Source organism: Agrilus planipennis, unplaced genomic scaffold, assembly GCF_000699045.2.
Source record: "Agrilus planipennis isolate EAB-ADULT unplaced genomic scaffold, Apla_2.0 scaffold97, whole genome shotgun sequence".
Classification (NCBI taxonomy): Eukaryota; Metazoa; Arthropoda; class Insecta; order Coleoptera; family Buprestidae; genus Agrilus; species Agrilus planipennis.
The window spans coordinates 436,398-458,394 of record NW_020438864.1 but is presented as its reverse complement, the minus strand read 5'-3'; the positions used below and the strand labels follow the sequence as shown (position 1 = coordinate 458,394).

General features: G+C 36.0%; 2 protein-coding genes across 2 annotated transcripts in view; one reads left to right on the top strand and one right to left on the bottom strand.

The window, feature by feature from the left end:
• LOC108736279 (trypsin-7-like) overlaps positions 1–16,513 on the top strand; it is a 56,394-nt gene extending 39,881 nt beyond the window's left edge. Inside the window, exons 4-5 of the mRNA XM_018468638.2 lie at positions 12,290–12,719; positions 16,293–16,513. Of these exons, the coding sequence (XP_018324140.2) occupies positions 12,290–12,719; positions 16,293–16,439 (577 nt within the window). The 3' untranslated portion in view covers positions 16,440–16,513. The remainder of the gene's footprint in view (positions 1–12,289; positions 12,720–16,292) is intronic.
• Positions 16,514–20,385: 3,872 nt separating this feature from the next.
• LOC108736255 lies at positions 20,386–20,988 on the bottom strand. Its single transcript, XM_018468613.1, has one exon. The coding sequence runs from the start codon at positions 20,986–20,988 to the stop codon at positions 20,386–20,388; it is 603 nt and encodes a 200-aa protein (XP_018324115.1).
• Positions 20,989–21,997: the final 1,009 nt, after the last annotated feature.

Here is a 21,997-nt window from a genome sequence, read left to right as displayed (position 1 = left end):
GGTGAATTGGGAGTTAAAAGATTTTATGGAGAAACAATATTAATTTCTGCGAGCGACGCAGCGGGGAAAAGCTACAAAATAAATAAAAGTAGAACAGAGGGCGCTATGAAGTCAATAAGAAATGCGCTAGATAGATTGTTAGGACACCTTCTTGGGCATGAAGGGTTAGTTTGAGACATATCGGTAGTAGTAACAGAAGTTAAGAGGAATAGAGGGAGACTTAGATTGGATTACTATTCACCATGCGCTTGTTGTACTTTCATCGATATATATATAAAATTTAGAAGAGAAATATTAATTTTAGAATGCAATTTCTTATTTGTAATTGATTTTTACATAGTTAAGATAAGACAAGGACGGCAAAAAAGCTATATCGAGGTATGGAGTTTGTGATAGTGTTATCTCGCGAGGCAAAACGAGCGTTTTTTGTGATGGTTTTTGTGAGATTCAGTTCCACTTTTCGTGCGTTGGCATATCTCTAGACTTTTATTCAGACTTGTCTAAAGTACAGGGTGTCTCATGGAAGTGCATACAATTATTAATGAAGGCAAAATTGAAGAGTTAATTGTACAGCTGTGTTCCAACATATTTAAAGACATCATCATCATAAGGTCGGCTGGACACGTACCTCCACTCTTTCCTATCCTGAGCTAATGTTCGCATTTCCCTAAAACTAGAACAGCTCACATCCTTAACTATTTACGAACATTCCAGAGGACGTCATAATTTAATTTTTGCGTACGTTGTACTCGGGATCATAATGTGGTGGTTTTCCGTTGCCTTCCACATCGTAGTATTGTGCATCAGGGTGCCATACCGATCCTCGTGATCTCTGCTACCCTGAGTACTGAATGAGCTGTTGCCCTCTTTAAGGGACTAGTCTTAGTCTGGTTTCTCTTTAAGAACCCCTCCATTATGGTTGAACCTATGATCGGGCTCCCTAAATCATCGAAACTCGCAAGCCGATCCACCCACTCTAGTTTGTACAAGAGTTTCGTTAAGGTTGAAGTCCCGTCGGATCGGATATTTAAAGACCTAGATAAAAAATTGAAAACATTCGAGCATTTTAAATTCTCAAGTTCGGTCAGGATCACAACCTAAGTTGGTACTCAAAGCCAAAAACAAAAAACAAGAAAACTGTCAAATAAAATTGATAAAATAAAGTGAAGCATATAAAGGATGGAGGTATAATAGTAAGATGCAAGTTTCAGGATGAGTCATATAAATTTATGAGAATCACAGGTCAAAAACTAGGATACAAATACGAAATTCGTGAGTTAATGTCTGTCCATCCTCGCATAAGCATTGTTAGATTATCAAAAAATTTGATAAAGATATTTTTCTGCATTATATTATGCGACAGAATAACGATATAATCAAGGATGAATCAACATGTGAATTATTGCGTATATATATCATACCAAGAGGAATAATAAAATATTTCAGGCTATACTGCAAGTGGATCTAAACACAATAAGGCAATTAAGAGTGGCTATTTACTAGCAGGCTTAGATATGCGTACTGTTTATGACGCACTGGAGGTGCCTCGTTGTCTTAACTGTAGTAATTTCAACCGCAATAAAAAGTTTTGCACTAATCAACTTTCCTGTCCCTTATGTTCTAAAAATCACGATCTTAAAGAATGGTCAGCCAGCGAATCCCAGTTTAAATGCACTAATTGTATATCCATTAAACAAACATTAAAAACTGACATTTGTATAAATAATGTAGGGTGGAATAAAATAATTCGAATAAGCCAGTAAAGCTGGTGGGCGGGCCGTTCCTTCGGACTACGCCGGAAGGTAGGGTGGAAGGCCCTCTTCAGCCTGCTTTCAGGAATCATGGGAATGGGTGGGTGGTGGTTCGGGTGAGAAGGATGAGACGGACGAAATGAAGACAGAAGAGAATGAAAGATTATCTGTGGAATATTACTGCCTCAGCATTTGCCTAAGTGAACCAAGGAAATCACAGAAAAACTTGGACCAAGGCAGACGGAACCGGAATCGAACCGGCGACCTCCCGAATGCTAAGCAATGGTCTAAACCTCTAGGCCATGCCGCTTGGTCAGAACACAGACCAACTTTTACCTGCTATCTTAACGGTGCGTTTTAGAAAATACCACAAATGGCGTGGTAAACGCCATCTATAGTACAATGCTACATTTTAGGATTACGTATGCTCCAACAAGGTCTATTTAAATAAATGGATATCTACTTGCTGAAACGAATCCAGGCGTAGCTAACCTCAACGTGATAGGCACGTTACCATAATCGAATGTAGGGTGGGATTATAAAAATTGCTATGCTTACAAGAAATAGTATGATAGTTCAGAGCTGACATTTTTTGTACTCTATAGCAATTAAAATATCCATTTCCTTCCATAACCTCCCCACCCCCGCTGAATTGAAGCTGCAAAATATATCAATATATTACCAGAAGGTCAGATGTCTGAAAACTAAGACCAAATTTCTATATTACATATATGTTCAGCTTGTACGTATAATATCTTAATACTCTTACTGAGACATGGCTTAACAACAATATTTTAGCTACTGTAGAAATTTTGCTTCAGGGGATGGTCATCATCCTGCTTTAGGAATTACTATAAGCATCTGTTTCAAATGAAAATATAGGAAGTCAACAAGCATGATTCGTTATAATTTTCATAAAGCTAATTTCATTGATTCGACGGGACTTCAACTTTGACGAAGCTCTTGTACAAACTAGAGTGGGTGGATCGAAATACTAGTTTCGATAATTTAGAGATTCGGACCATAGGTTTAACTTAAAGAGAAATCAGGTTAAGACAAGTGATGTGGAAGGCAACTGTAAACCACCACATTATGATCCTTTGTAAAACGCACAACTATAGAAAGTAAATGATGGCGCCCTCTGGAATAAAGCACTCCGGATGTAAACTAGACCCCCCTTCGGATGTCCAGGTGGGGACTACATCGGGGGATATCGTCAATAAATGCAATAGAGGAAGCTGCAATATTTCACGAGCCGGAGCGTGGAATGTTAGGGAAATTAGAAAATTTGAAAGTTGAGATGAATAGACTAGAATTAGATATATGTAGTAGGCATTGGTGAAGTCCGTTGGTCGGAAACTGGAGATTTCTGGAGTGGAGACTGTAGAATAATATATACAGGATCTGTAGAAGGTAACTTGACTGTAGGAATTGTAATACGTAGGAAAGCAGGGCAGAGTGTAGAAAGTTATTTACAAAAACAACAATAAGGTATTTACGGCTAAATTAAACTCGAAGCCGGTAAAACAGTAATAGTGCAGGTCTACATGCCTACATCGTCTTACAATGATGAAGACCTAGAAGCGGTTTATGCAGATGTGTTAAGTTTAGTGGAAGGGAAGGAAAACCTAATAGTTTAGGAGACTTCAACGAAGTAATAGGGAAAGGTAAAAAGACACAATAGCAGATTCTTTTAGATTAGGCAATAGAAATGATAGGGGAGATAGACTTATAGAACTTTGCTATAAACATAACAGTAGCGATTATATTATTCAACCATCACGTTAAGAGGCACTATACGTGAAAGATGCCAGATGATTTAGGGAGAGGACTCTAGGAGTTATCCAGGAGCGATCATAACGTAGTAGTTATCAAGAGCAATCTTAAATTGAAAATTCTGAAAAAGAGGGACAGTAAGAGACGTCTTGACTTCGACGAAAGTAATAAACCCTGCATAACAAACGAGATGGTAAGACTAATAGAAGGCGGAAACACAAAAAGGGGACAGACTAACAAGGGCATAGAAAATATAAGACGATAAATGAATAGAAGTCACTTCTATGCTCGCGAACGGTTAATTTAGGAATTCGAAAAATATTGTTAAATGTGTATGTTTGGAAACATAGACAGTGGGCGCGGCGGAAAAAAGAAATAGGCGAGAACGGTTGGTAGGACACCTTCCTAGGCACGAGAAATAGAGGTAGAACTAGATTATATTACTGTTCGCAAATAGTTAAGGATGTGGGATATTCCAGTTTTAGGAAAATGAGAAGATTAGCTCAGGATAGGAAAGAGTAGGGATGCGTATCCAATCCGCCTTAGGACTGACGACTTTATGACGATGATGAAACATCTCAATAATATTGCCGGTCTAAGATGCCATTGTGATAAGCACACTAAACACTGAAACCAAACAGTCCTTACGTCTTATGTATTACAACTCCTACCGTCGAGTTACCTTCTACAGATCCTGTATGTATTATTCTACAGTCTCCACTCAAGAAATCTCCAGCTTCTGACCAACGGACTTCACCAATGTCTACTACATATATCTAATTCTAGTCTATTCATCTCAATTTTCAAATTTTATAATTTCCCTACTTGTGAAATATTGCAGTTTCCCCTATTGCATTTATTGACGATATCCCCTGATGGGGGACTACTACCCGGACATTCGAATGGGGGACTAGTTTGCATCCGGATCCGTAGGATCATAATCTAATGTCGATGGTTCTATTAAGCTTGCTATCGCATCATTAGTACCCGTTGTTGCCAGAAAATTCCGGCGCTACTAATGATGACTTCACCTGCCTAAATGATATTACTAGGGAACAATTAATCTTTGAAGTGACCAACTAGTGGTCAGTATCATACAGATGACAGACGCCCACTAGAAGTCAACGTAAAAAGAAGAAAGATGAGTTTCGCAAATAAATGAAAAATAATAAGAATAAACCAATTGAATGCCATTTCACATATTATATACAGGATGATTATAAATAATAATACATTATTTTTCAACCAATAAAAACTTACATAGATATAATGAAATTGTATTCAATAAAATTTTGGTTTACTTCACACACTTCACTGCTGGTATAAAATGATGTTTGTTTTATTTATGAATCGGTTTTATTTATTTTGTGACTTATGTACATAGCGCTAATGTACGGATCTTAAAAAGGTCATACTAATTACCTCGTATGTTCATATCATGTATGAACGAAGGAGATAGGTGATATGAATGAATCATTAACATTGTAATAGAATATCAATGTATGAACACCTTAATAAGTTTGTGAAAAAAACTAAAAAAATTAGTTAATTCATTTTAAATACATGTATACATACGCCCGGCTTCACAATCCATGATAAAAGTTACACTAAACACTACTAAAACACGAAAAATATATTTTTTTAATTACCTTAATTTTACTCGCAACCCTTAAACTTACTATCCTGATACTGTTAAGGGTTCCAGCACATGCGCACAACTGTCTACGCAACTTAATTTCTTTTAAATAAAATTAATCTAACCAATAATTTATTTCGGCTCACCAATTATAAGTAGAACATTATCTGATGTTATTATTTATTGTTTTTGTGAGATATGGGGTGCTGAAATTCTTAATTGACCTTGAAAAAGTTTAATGCTTAAATTTTTCTCTATCGCTGATCAATTAATGAAACCGACTGACCTTTTAGGATTATATTTTGACCTTTTAAATAGTATAATTGGGCAATCGAAATTCCACGTATGAGGTGTTAAGATCGCAGGGCCGGACCCATCGCTATATTTAGGCGAATTGGTTACTCATACTTCGTTTTGTTCCAATTATTCCGACGTGTCATCTTGTGCTGAGGCATTTTCCTTATAATATAATCAATTATAGTTTTGTTTTTTAAAATATTGCTNGCCAAGAAGTGGGGAAAGTTAGCTTCTTTCATGCTACAATGTGGTGAATTTTAAAGGAACAGTTGCTGTATCTTTATCATTTGCAGCTAGTGCAAGCCTTTCAGGAAACACAGGGTGATGTTTGCATTCTTGGTAGTCGGGATCTAACTCGACATACCTTTCTGTATGAAACTGCGCGTATCATTCGCCAGGGCACAATCTGCATCCAACAAAATAAACGCTAAATATTAAAAGTCAAAAGTAAAATAAAAGTTTTACACTTTTTTTAAATTATTCACTCGTGATATGGTGATTTTTTTCACCTGATTTTCAATATTTGTCTTTAATTACTAACTTTTAACAGCGTTATTAAATAAAATTTTGCGCACGTTTCTTACATGACAAATTAATTACCCATTTCCAGAGTTACTGTGCTAGTGAATAAATTTTACCCACTAAAGATGACCTCAAATTCTTTGCCGGGAATCGAACCCGGACTCTGGAGCCAATGTTTCGACTTTAATTTGAGGTTATATGTACTGGGGTACAATTAATTCAAAAATTAATTCACTAACACATTGAATTAACGCTAAAGAAATTCGAAGTAAATCAAAACTGTTAAAAAATAGCAATGAAATAAAATTTAAGCAAATATTGAAAATTCAATAAAAAATAAAAAATCATATATATTTTAAATTTTTATTACCAACAACGTATATCATCGTAGCCGTCATTTAAATTCAACATTCTGAAAATGTAATTATGATAAAAATGATAAATAAGCGAAATACAGAAAAATGTAATTAATAAATTAAATGTCCTTCGTCCAGGCAATAAAACGACCTTTTCGCTGGTACCTACCAAATGCTTATTCTTACTTTACATCTGTACCGCACTATTGCGGCACTGTCATGCTATACTAGGAAACCATAGCTTCAATGATTTTACCCAAAGCATCCCTTTCGGTGCATTTTAATTTTCTGCACGTGCTTTTAATTTGACAACAATGAAACATGAAGCGGCAATCAATGATTGTGTGTGTATTGTCCAATGTAGCGTTATGATGCCAAGTGCATCAAAAACCGATGTGTACAAATCTTATTAATTTATCGTATAATGAGATAATATACCTTTACTGTTGTTATCGCCGAATTGATCACTATCTACAATTCTCCAGAATTACAAAGATGACATAATGAGATATGAACATACTTATAAAAGGAAAAGTTCAACTTCTGGTTGATTATTCAGTAGTCATGGCTCGAACTTTAATTTTGGCAGCATTAGTTTCCACCTCTCTGGGTAAGCATTAAAAGCAAATTTTTAGATGATAGTGTGAGATCATGTAATTTATATTTTTGTGAAATCGCTAAGATTTTAAAGATCGATCGAAAAAGAGGTTAAGGGAGTGAATTAATGCATTCGTACTGACCAATAATGTAGATTATGGTATAAGTATTTTACATTCCAAGTAGAGCGGAACTTGCTTATAACAACATCGGTTATAACGATAACACTGATTTTTAAATTTTCTATTCAAACAAATAATAATAATTTCGTTAATAACGGTTACAAAATCGGGTATAACGTCACACTTATAATGCTGCAATTCCTTCAGGCGGTCGTAATTTTACCAATACTTTGGCTCTTTCGCACCTCGGTCGGAAATATGATCGGACACTCTAGAGCGTTCATCGGAAAATTTTCTGGAAATTTCCATCGGCTGCAAGAAACCTTAGCAAGTGATATATCTTTGAAAGCTCTCGACGAGAGAAGAAAGAATTTGACGTCATTAAAATATTCTGGAAGTTTCTGTCGGCTGTTAGAAATCCTATGGCGAGTTATGTATCGTTGGAAAGCTCTTGAACAGGAAAGAGAGAATTTCAAGTTATTAAAGAATTTCATCTAACTGCAGAAATGAAAGCAGACATGTAAGAAGAAATTATTGCAGGACAAAGAAATCGAAAGGAAAACTAAAGGCAAACATACAAATTGGGTAAGAAGGAATAAAACAGAAAATGGAAGCAGTACGAGATGACGTGAAACTGGCACAAGAAGAACTAAAAGCAACACAAGAAGAAATGAAAATGAATTAAAAGTAGCTTAGAAAAAATGAAACAGAAAATGAAAGAGCATAAGAAAAAACTAATAAAGGCCAGAAAGAAATGAAGAAAGAATTAATATCAGTGCAAGATGATTTGAAAATGGTACAAAAAGAACTGACGCAGAAATAAAGAACGTGCAAGGAGCAATAAGTACGAAAATGCAGGAAAAGATAAATGATTTCAGAATCGAGATGGAGAAGGAAATTGAAGAAAGTGAGGTTAAGCTAGGGACGAAATTGGAAGAAATGGTGGAGGCGCGAATTGAAGTAATGAAAGAAGAAGTTAAAAAGCTATGACTACCTAATACTTTGGGAAGATTTTGTGGTCCGTTTACCTGAAGCAGTTTGGAGCAGCGGAAGCAGCAGCAGCAAACGCTTGGATTGATTCAGAAAAAGCAACAGCACTAATAATAAGAGGAGAGGCGCTGAATATACTCCAAGGAATGTCCGAGTCTCAACAGTATGTTTTCCACCATCTTATATCGTCGCTGATTTATGATTTCCTACAAGACTACCTCCAAAGTAGTGCACGCCAAGAAGTGGGGAAAGTTAGCTTCTTTCATGCTACAATGTGGTGAATTTTAAAGTAACAGTTGCTGTATCTTTATCATTTGCAGCTAGTGCAAGCCTTTCAGGAAACATATGGTGATGTTTGCATCCTTGATAGTCGGGATCTAACTCAACATACCATCTGAATGAAACTGCGCGTATCATTCGCTAGAGCACAATCTGCATCCAAAAAAAAGTCAAAAGTAAAATAAAAGTTTTACACTTTTTTTAAATTATTCACTCGTGATATGGTGATTTTTTTCACCTGATTTTCAATATTTGTCTTTAATTACTAACTTTTAACAGCGTTATTAAATAAAATTTTGCGCACGTTTCTTACATGACAAATTAATTACCCATTTCCAGAGTTACTGTGCTAGTGAATAAATTTTACCCACTAAAGATGACCTCAAATTCTTTGCCGGGAATCGAACCCGGACTCTGGAGCCAATGTTTCGACTTTAATTTGAGGTTATATGTACTGGGGTACAATTAATTCAAAAATTAATTCACTAACACATTGAATTAACGCTAAAGAAATTCGAAGTAAATCAAAACTGTTAAAAAATAGCAATGAAATAAAATTTAAGCAAATATTGAAAATTCAATAAAAAATAAAAAATCATATCCAGATTGAATGATTTTAAAAAGTGGCGAAACTTATTTTTATTTGATTTTTAAAATTGCCTATTTTGCTTATAATGTTTAATTGCTTTTTGAAGTGAAACTTCTTTGGATTCGATGAGAGTAAAATCTCAAGGCCATGAAACGACACATTTTGTAACGTTTCGTCTCGCGAAGCGATAGGCTATGAGAATAGAAAGACGCGCATATCGGTATTACAGTAAGCCGTTAGTGACCGGCATCTCATATATTATAGTATAATGTAAATTCACTATACTGTGCTAAATTATTATTTATTTATAACAACAATTAATATTTGTTTAAGAGTGAGAATTATTTATTATGTATTATTTCTAATTCCTTGTAGTTATTGATAGTTTACGGTTTCTTAAGCACTTGGAAAAATAAACNACTTGGAAAAAAAACGGAACCGAAAAAAATTTGACCATTTTTTTGTTATTGAATTACATAAAAACGTATTAAAGTAATACTTACTCCTTAGGTGGACTATGTTGGAAAACATAAATCCTGAAAATTCTCGTACTTTCTCTTTGTTTCACCAATCATTACTTATTCGTTATAATGGTATAGAGATCGCCAAAGAAGTGTACTGAGTTGCGTGTGTTGTTTTTTATTCAATGATTATACAAAGGAATGCAAAAAAATGTTTTGATATAAACTGATGATTATCTAAATTTAATAAATTAAAATCCATAAATTGATTAATAAAAAATTATTGCAATTAAATTTACTTAATTTTTATCACCATATTTAGATAACTTGAAGTACTTAAATAAATCGGTACTTAAATAACAACTAAGTACGTTCAAAATGAGAAATAATGTTAAGTAGCCTCTACAATGGTTCCTCTTAATTTATATCGCATTGCACGATAAAAATATATACTACCTGTAGTAATATAGATAAGATCAATGTATGTTGTGCAGTTACAAGCATTGAGTAGTTGACAACAGTGTGAGTTGGTGTAAAATGCCAAGAAGTGAATAGTGGTTGATGTTCAGAAAACTAAGTTAATATTAATTACATAAGTTGTGTGTAAATAATCTTGTAAATAAACAGTATATATGCCACCCCGACCATTACGGTAGCTAAAGGCTACTAACAAAGACTTCAAGATAACAAACACATATAACGCACTATTATTTTCTACATACGTTATTAGTAAAAGTCCATAAAAGTAAATATCCAGTGCCTACCCCTATCTTCGTCCATAGTAATAACAAAAATTCTTTTATACATTGCAAAGCCTACGTGATGCTCTGACATGTATTTTTTCGAACTTCACCTAATCTATTTTTTTCTGAAAAACTATTAGAGATTAATATTTTTTATCAGTCGAAAGAGCTTGTTTAATTTTGTATCAAACGGTATCATTTAATATTGGCTTGAAAAAAAGGTGTTCGTTGTATAAGATTGACATAAGTAGGTTTTGATATTTCTGGATCTGAATAACGTACACATTTTGCTCATAGCGAAAAAGATACGGTAATTTATGCTAAAATGAAGTGTCCAAACCGCAACTTTTTAGTTTTCAATTAAGCATAGAGAAATCGTGTTCTTTTCAAAAACAGTTAATTATTTCAAAAACTACTAGAGATAGTTATAAGGAGCTGCTGACGAAGTCGATCTATAATTTAACAAGGAAACCAAAAATATAAATATACTTAGGCCAATTAAATAACGAAGTTAGGCAGCGTCCAAAAGAAATGGTGCACCCTGTATGATTGAAAATATTTTCTGTATATGGTAACGGTTTTTCTATCAAATGTTTAATAACAGAGTTATGGACGAAACCGCCTTGTAGATACGTAATATACCCAGGACCGGCCTCAGCCATCTAGGCATACTTATTTCATTACAGAAGTGTTGCCCGTTATTTTAAGCTCATTCGCTCTAACTGCAGGGACTTCCCAGACTACAAATTTTTAAACAAAACTAAATGGGCGTGTTAATGGTACCTGTTAGCTACCACGCAAAAAGCACAAGTCAACACGAATTTAGTGTCTGAGTTCTGTGTACCCGATTTTGATTTCTTATACTTACTTAATAAAAGAAACAATATTTTTATTTAATAAAGTTTGTATTTGTAGCTATTAGAATGTTTCAAATTTTTAAGAAAATCGCTATCGCTTTTTTTTTCAGTTATATATAAAAGGAAAACAAACATTAATTAATTTATTAACATCACTTACTAGGGAACAATTAATCTTTGAAGTGACCAACTAGTGGTCAGTATCATACAGATGACAGACGCCCACTAGAAGTCAACGTAAAAAGAAGAAAGATGAGTTTCGCAAATAAATGAAAAATAATAAGAATAAACCAATTGAATGCCATTTCACATATTATATACAGGATGATTATAAATAATAATACATTATTTTTCAACCAATAAAAACTTACATAGATATAATGAAATTGTATTCAATAAAATTTTGGTTTACTTCACACACTTCACTGCTGGTATAAAATGATGTTTGTTTTATTTATGAATCGGTTTTATTTATTTTGTGACTTATGTACATAGCGCTAATGTACGGATCTTAAAAAGGTCATACTAATTACCTCGTATGTTCATATCATGTATGAACGAAGGAGATAGGTGATATGAATGAATCATTAACATTGTAATAGAATATCAATGTATGAACACCTTAATAAGTTTGTGAAAAAAACTAAAAAAATTAGTTAATTCATTTTAAATACATGTATACATACGCCCGGCTTCACAATCCATGATAAAAGTTACACTAAACACTACTAAAACACGAAAAATATATTTTTTTAATTACCTTAATTTTACTCGCAACCCTTAAACTTACTATCCTGATACTGTTAAGGGTTCCAGCACATGCGCACAACTGTCTACGCAACTTAATTTCTTTTAAATAAAATTAATCTAACCAATAATTTATTTCGGCTCACCAATTATAAGTAGAACATTATCTGATGTTATTATTTATTGTTTTTGTGAGATATGGGGTGCTGAAATTCTTAATTGACCTTGAAAAAGTTTAATGCTTAAATTTTTCTCTATCGCTGATCAATTAATGAAACCGACTGACCTTTTAGGATTATATTTTGACCTTTTAAATAGTATAATTGGGCAATCGAAATTCCNATTATTATTCAATAAATCTTCTTTTATTTTATGGAAATTCTTAGACTTGATTGAAATATCCTAATATCCTAATACATTAACCATGTAAATTTAAAACATCTGAAGAAGCCACTGTGGAGAAACGTATGTTCAGTTGACAATAAAATAGTTTACAAGTGTTTTAACTTTAATTTTATTGTTTATTAGTTTACCTTCGTAATTAATTATCTGCTCTTCTTTTAAAGCGCAAATGTAATAAATGTAACGGTTCTTGCTGGTGCTGAACGTGCAGGCGTTGATGGTGTTCTGGTACAAGCTGAAGAACTCTTCATCCATCCTCAATACTCAGAGCCTCCTAACACGACTAACGGAGGTCCCGACTATGATGTCGGTTTGATAAAATTGTTACAAAATTTGACCTTCAGCGATATAATTAGGAGTGTCCAATTAATTGATGCAAATCAACAAATAGCACCAGGAACCAACGCCACGCTTCTAGGATGGGGATTGCAGTCAGAAAATGTTAATGACAGTTATAACGATGTACTTCAAGCAGTTTCTGTTCCAGTTATCGCACAAGACAGATGCAGAAGTATGCTTAACCTTACCGAAGAGTACCTTACCGAAAGAATGCTGTGTGCTGGTTACGACGAAGGTGGCAAGGATTCCTGTTCCGTAAGTAACATGGCTCTGCTATCAGAGCACCTCATATTATATCGAAATATGTTCCTGCGATATGTACGTTCTTAGCCAATTTAAGCCATATCGTTTCTATGCTATTTCTCCTAATGAGTACATCTACAACGGGGATGTTGTTTTTGATAAAAGCTAAGACTCCGCCCGCGTTTCGAGTACCAATCGCGTCTTTTTATTTTATACCCTTTGTTTTTGACAATATGGTCTTTGCTAGGTTTTGTTTCATTTTGCATTTAAACCGTTAGCGTTCCATGATGCGATTTTAAGAATACTATATAAATGTTTGTGTTTTTTTCTGGTTCACTTTCTGTCAGTGACATTTTATTGTTTATTTCCTTAATAATTTTAAGTGTTTCTTTAATATTGATCATTCTATTTAATTTATTATGTTCATTTGCTAATTGTAAATGATCTGTTAGTTCTGTATCTTCTAGTTGTAGCAGTTACGCGATCTTTTTTAGTATATGGCTGTATGTTGATATCTTTTTGATTTCCGATGACGTTGGTCTTTTCAGTATGGACAGAGTTATTGCATTTTTCTGGGGTGATTCTGCTGATCGCGTTTAATTTGTATTCACCTGCTTAAGTTTCTGCTTGTGTTCTTCGATGGGTGGTATATAAGGCACTGAATGCTGTTGGTCGCGTGTTCATTATTGCAGTTTACGGACTTCACTTTGACACTATCACTTAGATTATACTCCTTAGTGAAGTGTTCTTTGGCACAATTGCTTGTTGCATGTCCCCAACATTGGTAGCGATGACACCGGATGATTTTGTTCTTATTGTTCCTATTTCTGTTTTAGGAACTTTAGCAGTTGATTGCGTTGATTTTGTACTCGTTTCTTAATTGACTTAGAACCAAATCACATTCCGGCGTGAATCAAGTCATTTAGGCATAAATGCGTCCGTCGTTTTTTCTTCTTTTGCGGAATACATGTAGAATGGAATCCCTTCTTGTTTTGTTATACTTTAGAATTCTCCTTTCTGCTTTATCGAGGATGAAAACACTAATAGATTCGTTGCTGTAGTTTAAGTGGAATCCTTTTTTATATCTTTTGTTTTAATGTGTTTTATCAGCTCTGCGTAGTTTTTCACTTTTACTAATAACTATAGGTGGCACATTTTCTTACTTCCATGTTCTCCTGTTGAAAACGTTTCTTCGTCTTGCAATGGAATATACGATCAGCTTGTTTCTACTGCAATGTGATTTTTTTCTTAGTGTTAGTTGTTTGTTCTTCTTCTTCTTCGTTTTCTAACCTCTTTTTGGTAATATTTATATAGTATGAGTGGTCCCTTTCTAGTGGATCTGTGGAATGTTTTGATTTCTCTCCTGTGGTACTTCTTCTCTTCATTGTCGTATCCTCAGTCGCTAATTGGCGTTTCGATAGTGCCTTCTCATTTCCGGTGTTTTTTCTATAAAGCGTCCCAGTCATATTCGATGCCTTAGGAGGGTCGCTACCACTCATCACTTCATTGCCTTTATTACTCTTTCTTGGTGCTCTTGCTCACCACTGTTCTGACCACTAAGCTACGAGAGGTAACAGTTGAGGTAATTTGTAGTGGTTAGAAATTGAATTAATTTCACATTAATATATCAATTTTATTAAATGTTAATCGCTATCAGAAAGCTTCTTAATGTGTTTCATAAGATATTTTTTTTTCGAGAAAAAGTAATTAAGTGGTGTCAACAGTAAAACGCATACAGAATTAGAGTAGTATGTGCATGAATCACGAGTTTCCTTTTCTAATCTAATCATTGCTCAACTTCAAGTTATTTTCTTTGGAGTGGACAATTGTACGTGCAGGAAGATGGTGTAGTAATGGGCAATCCAATCAGTCCAGTCCTAGCGAACTTCTTTATAGAAAATTTTGAAAAGGAAGCTCACGCAAAGCTCCCAAGAAACCCAAGCTGTGGCTCACCTACATACGTGGATGACACGTTCGTTATTTGGCAATATGGAAAGGAACATCTACAACAATTCTTAGATCACCTAAACGGGCACAACAACAACGTCAACTTCACAATGGAAGAGAAGGAAGGTTACACCTTACCTTTCTTGGATAGTTTGGTTAAAGAAGGGGTTCTAGAACTTTAAGTAGGGGTATCTACAGAAAACGGGCGCACACGGACCGAGCGGCATGGCCTAGAGGTCTAGACCATTGCTTAGCATTCGGGAGGACGCCGGTTCGATTCCGGGTCCGTCTGCCTTGGTCCAAGTTTTTCTGTGGTTTCCTTGGATCACTTAGGCAAATGCTGAGACAGTAATATTCCACAGATAATCTTTCATTCTCTTCTGTCTTCATTTCGTCCGTCTCATCTTTCTCACCCGAACCACCACCCACCCATTCCCACGATTCCTGAAAGCAGGCTGAAGAGCATCACTGGCTGGTGGGAATGAAACACCCAAAAGTATTTTTAGTATTTTTGCACACGGACCGATACCTACAGAATACTACCAACTACCATTCCGCACAGAAGCGCACCGTGATCTAAACGTTAATCTATCGTTCTTCTACGTTAGCTGATGGTAAACACCGCCGAGAATAACTTGAATATTTACGAACTGTACTGAACATCGAACGAACAACACGACTACGCCGAAATCCAAGAACGGTAAACAACAAAGAGAAGTCAACCATAATCACGACAACTCTGTCATATATTCACAAAGTAACGGATCGGATTTTTAAGTTTCTACGTTGGAATGGAATTAGGACGATGTTCACGCCTACGACGAAGATACAAAACCCCGAAGACCAATTAAACCCACTACATTCACCAGGAGTTTACTTGATTCCTTGCGGAGGTTGTTCCAAGGTATGCGTAAGCATGACGAAAGGAACTATCGCAATAAAGAAACCAGACAAATCATTTTTATCATAGCATCCCTGGAAGAAAGAACACAGGATCTCCTTCGAAGGTACGCAAGTGTCAGTACGTACGTCAGACTACTGTGAGGGCCCAAAATACCGGAACGAAGTATGACGATAATGCAGTACGAGTCAACCCTGACCGAGTTCCTAAAATCCCACATTAACCATTCAGCCGCTATTCATACATCGTGAAGCACTGAAGATGCCATCGATTAAGCATTGCGAAACGTCTGCAATCAGAGTTCGACCACGGCAGAAAAGCCCAGAATCTCTTCATCATCGATATATGTTAATATTTTTGGGTATTATTTGAATTAGGGATTGAAAAAGACAATTGCTCCTACTCCGTTCAGTTTATAGTCGGGACTCGTGCTCGTATTGTTCTAATCCAGTGATGCCACCTAATTAATTTTTTCTTCACCAATAATTAATTTTAGCTAATCAATTTTATTATTAGTAAATCTATCATCTCATTTTAACATACCTTTCATTATTTTCATTTATGCAAACACTTAAATTTCATATAAGAGACATGCTAAGTATTAGATTTTTTTTGTAACACGCACACTAAATAGTATTAAGATTTTACGTATTGTTAAGAGACATCCGTTCTAGACATGATCTTGATTTGATCGAGAGTGAAGAACAAATTTTATTTTTAAATGTCTTAAATTTTAGGGTGATTCTGGAGGACCCTTGGTTGTCAATAACACCCTCATCGGTATCATATCGTGGGGTCGTGGATGTGGGCGTGAAGAAAGTCCCGGAGTCTACACTAACGTCACAGCCATTCGTCAGTACATAAGAGATACTGCATCGCTCTAAAAGAAGATACTTGTTGTTAAGATATTATTTTCAGAGGAAGGATTTTTTTACTAATAAGAAATATTTAAACTAAACATGAGTGAATTTATTTGATTTATAATTGGCAAGACAAACTATTTATTTATAAAGATTACACACACTGTGATCTATAATATCAACAAAAATAATTAATCGATGCAATTAGCGTGATTTGAATCTAACACTCCCCTCTCAAATCGTACGTCACTAGAGTCTGTCATTCTTCTCAGTCCTAGTTTATGAATCAAATTTTCATGATTTACAGGAGCCAAGGGCTTCGTTAAAATATTAGCCACCATTTCCTCTGTGGGTATGTGCTGCACATTCACCTATGGCTATGCATTCAGCACCTCTTTTGTCAGTGAAAACTGTTATCTTACTGAGTTTCTTCTGACCAATCTCTATCAATAAGCTTCTCAGATGTATAGCTTCTTTGAGAGCTTCAAATAGTCTAATGTACTCAGCCTCTGTTGATAAAGTGACAGTTTGCTGCTTCTGTTATCTACAGGATATAGCTGCGTTACATGTCTGACGAAGGAAGCTGGCGAGCGGTCGCGCAGGTACTTGCCCATTTATGACCCATTTGGGTAAGTCACTTGGAACCGATGTACAAATAAGCTTTCAGTAGGCGTAAATTATAGTATTAATACAGATAGGACAGTAAGGTACTAGAAAATAATGTAAAAACATGACTTATCAAAAAGAAAAAATTAACCTATTGCTTTTGTTTTATAGTTAGTTTTCACATTAATTCTCATCATGGGAATCTCTATCACTGTCGCCAACATCAACAATTAGTTCTTCTGTTTGTCTGTCTATTACTTGCTCACTGATCCCTGTTTTTAAATATTTAATGTACGCCCTTGGTAGGAATGCTGAAGAATGAGGGCTGCAATCTTTATACCTAAAACTGCCTACTTTTGCCACCGGGCATCCACGCCATTTTAAAATTTACGCCAGCTTCCAGCGTCAGGCCTGTACTTAAGTTGAAGACTAACCCGTGAAGGAGAAGCGATCTGTAAGGTCACTTCCCCAATCAGCATCAGAATATCCGACGACAGCTTCATTCGACTGGATATAAACACATTCTAGATATTTGGTTCCAGCAAGGTATCTTAAAACTCTTTTTGCCTTGACAATATGTCACCTCATAGGGCAACTTCTGAACGGTGCCGATCTTGTAATCGTAGTGGACATATCTGGTCTTGTAGACACCGATAGGTACATCAGAGCACCAATTAGTTCACAATATGGAAATTTCTCAGATGAATTTTCACCTTTATTTGTTGTTTCATAAAATTTCATTTCTGACGGTGTTGAGACGGAATTACATTTACTCATTCCGATCCGTTTCATGATATCTAGGATATAACTTTTTTGGTTTAAAGTTGCCTTATCTTTAGATTGGTTTATTTCTAGTCCTAAACAAAACTTTGCTGATCCTAGATATTTAATTTCAAACTTGGCTGCAAGCCCTGTTTTAACTTCTTCTATCCAGTTTCCATTTCTAGATGCAACAAGGATGTCATCAACATATAATAACAGGAACAGAGCATCATTGTTACGATGAGCATGGTATAGACAGGGCTCACCAACGGTTGGAGTTAAACCTAGATTCTTCAACCTTTCATCAATTTTTTCGTTCCACTGTCTTCCACCTTGACGAAGTCCATATAATGCCTTTCTAAGTTTACAAGCATCATCACCGGCTTTTATAGTTTTCAATAATCTACTGGTCTTATGTTATCATTGTAGATAATTTCAGACATCTCCATTATAACACCTTCATCAAGTATGGCATTTAGATAGGCATTCACAATGTCAATTTGGTGTGTGGGAACACTCGGTATAGCAGTAAACAATTCAAATGTGTAATAATTAAAGTTCATCATTTCTGCCGACTTAGTAAAATCGCGGTACAGTGCGGCTAACTAGGTCATAGACATTTACACACACATATGTAAACTGCTGAACTAACTATTGCCATTAAACTAATGTAAATAATTTTTGTATAAATAGCTTGTAAAGAATTGAATAAAATTAGTCTAACACCAGGCTCACTATTATTCGGATGCTGATAAAGTGTCAACCCTTGGAATCATCAATGTTGCAGATAATGTGTCCAACGATATTACTAAATCGGTTCTTCTCAGAACCCCAACTTTGATAATCTTTTAATTGAGCATGAACACAAACTTAATCCCCACTTAGGTGCGCACGCAATAAAACATAAATCTTCTCCATTGAAAGATAGATCAATGGTAAAGAAAGTGCTGAGACGTTGCGTTGCGTGCTATAAATCTAAGCCGATAACTACTACTCAGCAAATGGATTTGCGAGAGTAGATTATGCACCGATATTTTCTCGGATAATTGCACTAACTATGTTGGAGCTAGCAAGGAAATGTCTGAAGTATACTTCAATTTATCTGATTTGTCCAAAGATCCCAACCTTGTTCATTATTTTCAATAAAATAACATCAAGTGGCATTTTTCACCTGTCCGATCGCCTCATTTTGGAGGATTGTATGAGGCAACAATAATGTCCGCGAAATTTCATCTTAAGAGGATATTTTAGGTAATGCAAAATTAACATACGGAGAGCTATACTCTGATGTGGTTTAAGCTGAGTAAGTTCTCAACTCTCGACTTTCGGCACCTCTTTCCTTAAACCGGAAGATCTCACAGCCCTTACCCCAGATCATCTTATCCTTGATGACTCATTAACTGCCGTTCCTCAGTTAGATATTACAACTTTACCAGTTAACTCTTTAACCCTGTAGCAGAGATTGCAGCATTTCTGACAGAAATGGAAGCACGCATACATTAATACTCTGTAAACTCGCAACAAATGGAAATCCATGCTTTCCAATTACCAAATTCAGTCAGGTTGTTTGATATTAATCAAACCAACACACACCCCTCCATTAAATTGGCCACTTGGACGAGTTGTTAGCACTTTTCCATGAAAGGATGGTCTCATCCGGGTTGTGAGCGTTAAAACTTTAGTGTCTTTTCATATTAATATTATTAAAAAAATCGGTTGTCTGTAAAGTCGGTTTACTGATAGTTGAACGTTACAACCTCATAAGAAAATACTGATGGAATGGTTTCATTTTTCAAAAGAAAATTTTATTTTTATTTGTTTGATAGATATTTTGTATGGATATAGAGAAGGAGGTAAATGGAAATGTGCTATTGTATAGCAGCTGTCCGCGCGGACGCATCGCTCACTCAAGTAGGAGAGAGACAGATGTCGAACGCTGCCGAACGCGGAGGCCGATTGTGCCTCCTTCTTGCTCGTTCCGCGCTCTCGCTTGCACTTCAAGCCTTAAATGGAACGCCTCAGAGCGAGGTAACGCCACATCGAATTATAAGACGTTGTCACGTCAAAAATACTAAGGAAACACTAACAAAGACAAATAACAATTTATTTACAAAAATAACAAGATAATACAACAGTACCAGTAACAAAAATAAAACAGAGTAGATAAAAACAGAAACACTTACAAACGGCAGTAGAGGCTGTAGACGGGGGACTGTGTGAAGAATTTTTGGAGTATTTATAGGACATGGTTGTTAGTAAATTTGATAGAATGTTTTTGAAGGAAAGGTGGTGAGAGGGAGGGTGAAGAAGCTGGTTTATAGATATAGGTAGAATTAAGCAGTATAGAGTTCAAGAGAAAGCAATTAAGTGTAAAACAAAACATTAATATTAAATAAATTTGAAGGAAAGAGAATGCTTAGAAAATAATATTTACAACAAATGTACATTCTTCCGCAACAGTACCCCCTGCCACTGATACAGTCACGAGAACCCGACTTGTAAACGGTCAGGAAATCGAAAGCTGCGTCCTGATCGCGTTGTTTTCTGTAGTGGTGACGTCGTCTGTGACTGTACGGCTGGTGGTTCCGCGAAATGGAAGTTCCTACGTTGCTGGATGCTCTGGAATGTTCGGAGTCTGTTTAACCTCGATAGTTATCTCGTTGTTAATATTGATATCGTCCAGGTCGGCAACAACATACGCAGGTTTTAGGCGGTTTATTGAGATTTTGAAGTTTTGTCCGTGAATACATACCACGAACGTCTTTTCCGCTGTTGATACAACCTTGAATGGACCATCATACGACTGCTGAAGTAGTCCTTTTGGCCCGTCATGCCACACAAACACCTGGCTTGCGGTTGCGAAGTCCTTGAAGATGAACGGTGTCCTCTCGCCGTGCCTGGTTGTAAAAGTCGTACAGGTTGCCGTAGTTACAAAATCGAAGGTTATGGTGGCTTCCTGCTTCGCCTTTCCTATAAATTCGCCCGAAAGTCGTAGAGGTTCACCGTACACCATCTCTGCTGCAGTGGATTGTAAATCCTCTTTCCATGCCGAACGTATCCCTAGCATCACCGTCGACCGGGTTTCGAACCATTTCGCTGAACGCTGGCACTTGATTGTAACCTTCAGCTGCCGGTGGAATCTTTCGACTACCCCATTCGCTTCCGGATGGTAGGCCGTTGTTCTTAAAAGAGTCTTACCTGACATTGCGTTCAATTCTCTGAACAGGTGGCCCTCCCAAAATTCTACGCCAAGGCAGTAAGAAGTACTCTCCCCCCCCCCAAAGCGCAACACAAACACTTATCCAGATGTTGTTGCAATCCCAAGTTTGGAACAATCCCAAGTTATTGTCCAAACCATGGTCGCCAGCATTGACGCCGCCCTACAACACACCACCAATGTCTAACACCGCCCACCCAGACTATCTCCGCATAGTTACCTGGAATGCGCAAAGCATCCAACTGCGCACAATAGCGGAACTTGACTCCTTTCAAACGAAATTACCAGCGCTTTCGAGCGGATACGATAGGAAGGAGTGGAGGTGCGTATCCAACGAGCCTTAGGACTGACGACTTTATGACAATGATGAAACATTTCAATAATATTGCGGGCCTAAGATGCTATAGTGATAAGCACACCAAACACTGAAACCAAATAGTCCTTGAAATCGAATGTCGATGGTACTATAAGGCTTGCTATCGCATCATTAGTACCCGTTGTTGCCAGAAAATTCATAATATTACTAGGGAAGAATTAATCTTTGAAATAGTCAAGGAGTGATCACTACCCTACAGATGACAGACGCCCCCACTAGAAGCCAACATAAAAAGAGAAGTGATAAACTGCGAATGATGATTTTCACAAATAAATGCTCACCAATCGAATGCCATTTTACATATTATATACAGGATGGTTATAAATGATAATACATTTTTTTTTCAACCAATAAAAACTTACATACATATAATGTAAGTGCATTCAATAAAATTTTGGTTCACTTCACTGCCGGTATGAAATGATGTTGCTGCTTTATATATATCCCTACAGTTGTACTGTCTTTAATGATGTTAATCGCGCCTTCGATGTATAGATTAAAAAGTAGCTGTGACAGTGTGCATTTGTGTCTGACTCCCTTCCTAATATTTAATTCTCTACGTTGTAGCCATATCTCTATAACTGCCTGTTGCTCTTTATACAAACTATGTATCACTCTTCT

Coding starts and splice junctions, on each gene's coding strand:
- LOC108736255 (XM_018468613.1), bottom strand. CDS start 20,988: ATGTCAGGTAAGACTCTTTTAAGAACAACGGCCTACCATCCGGAAGCG.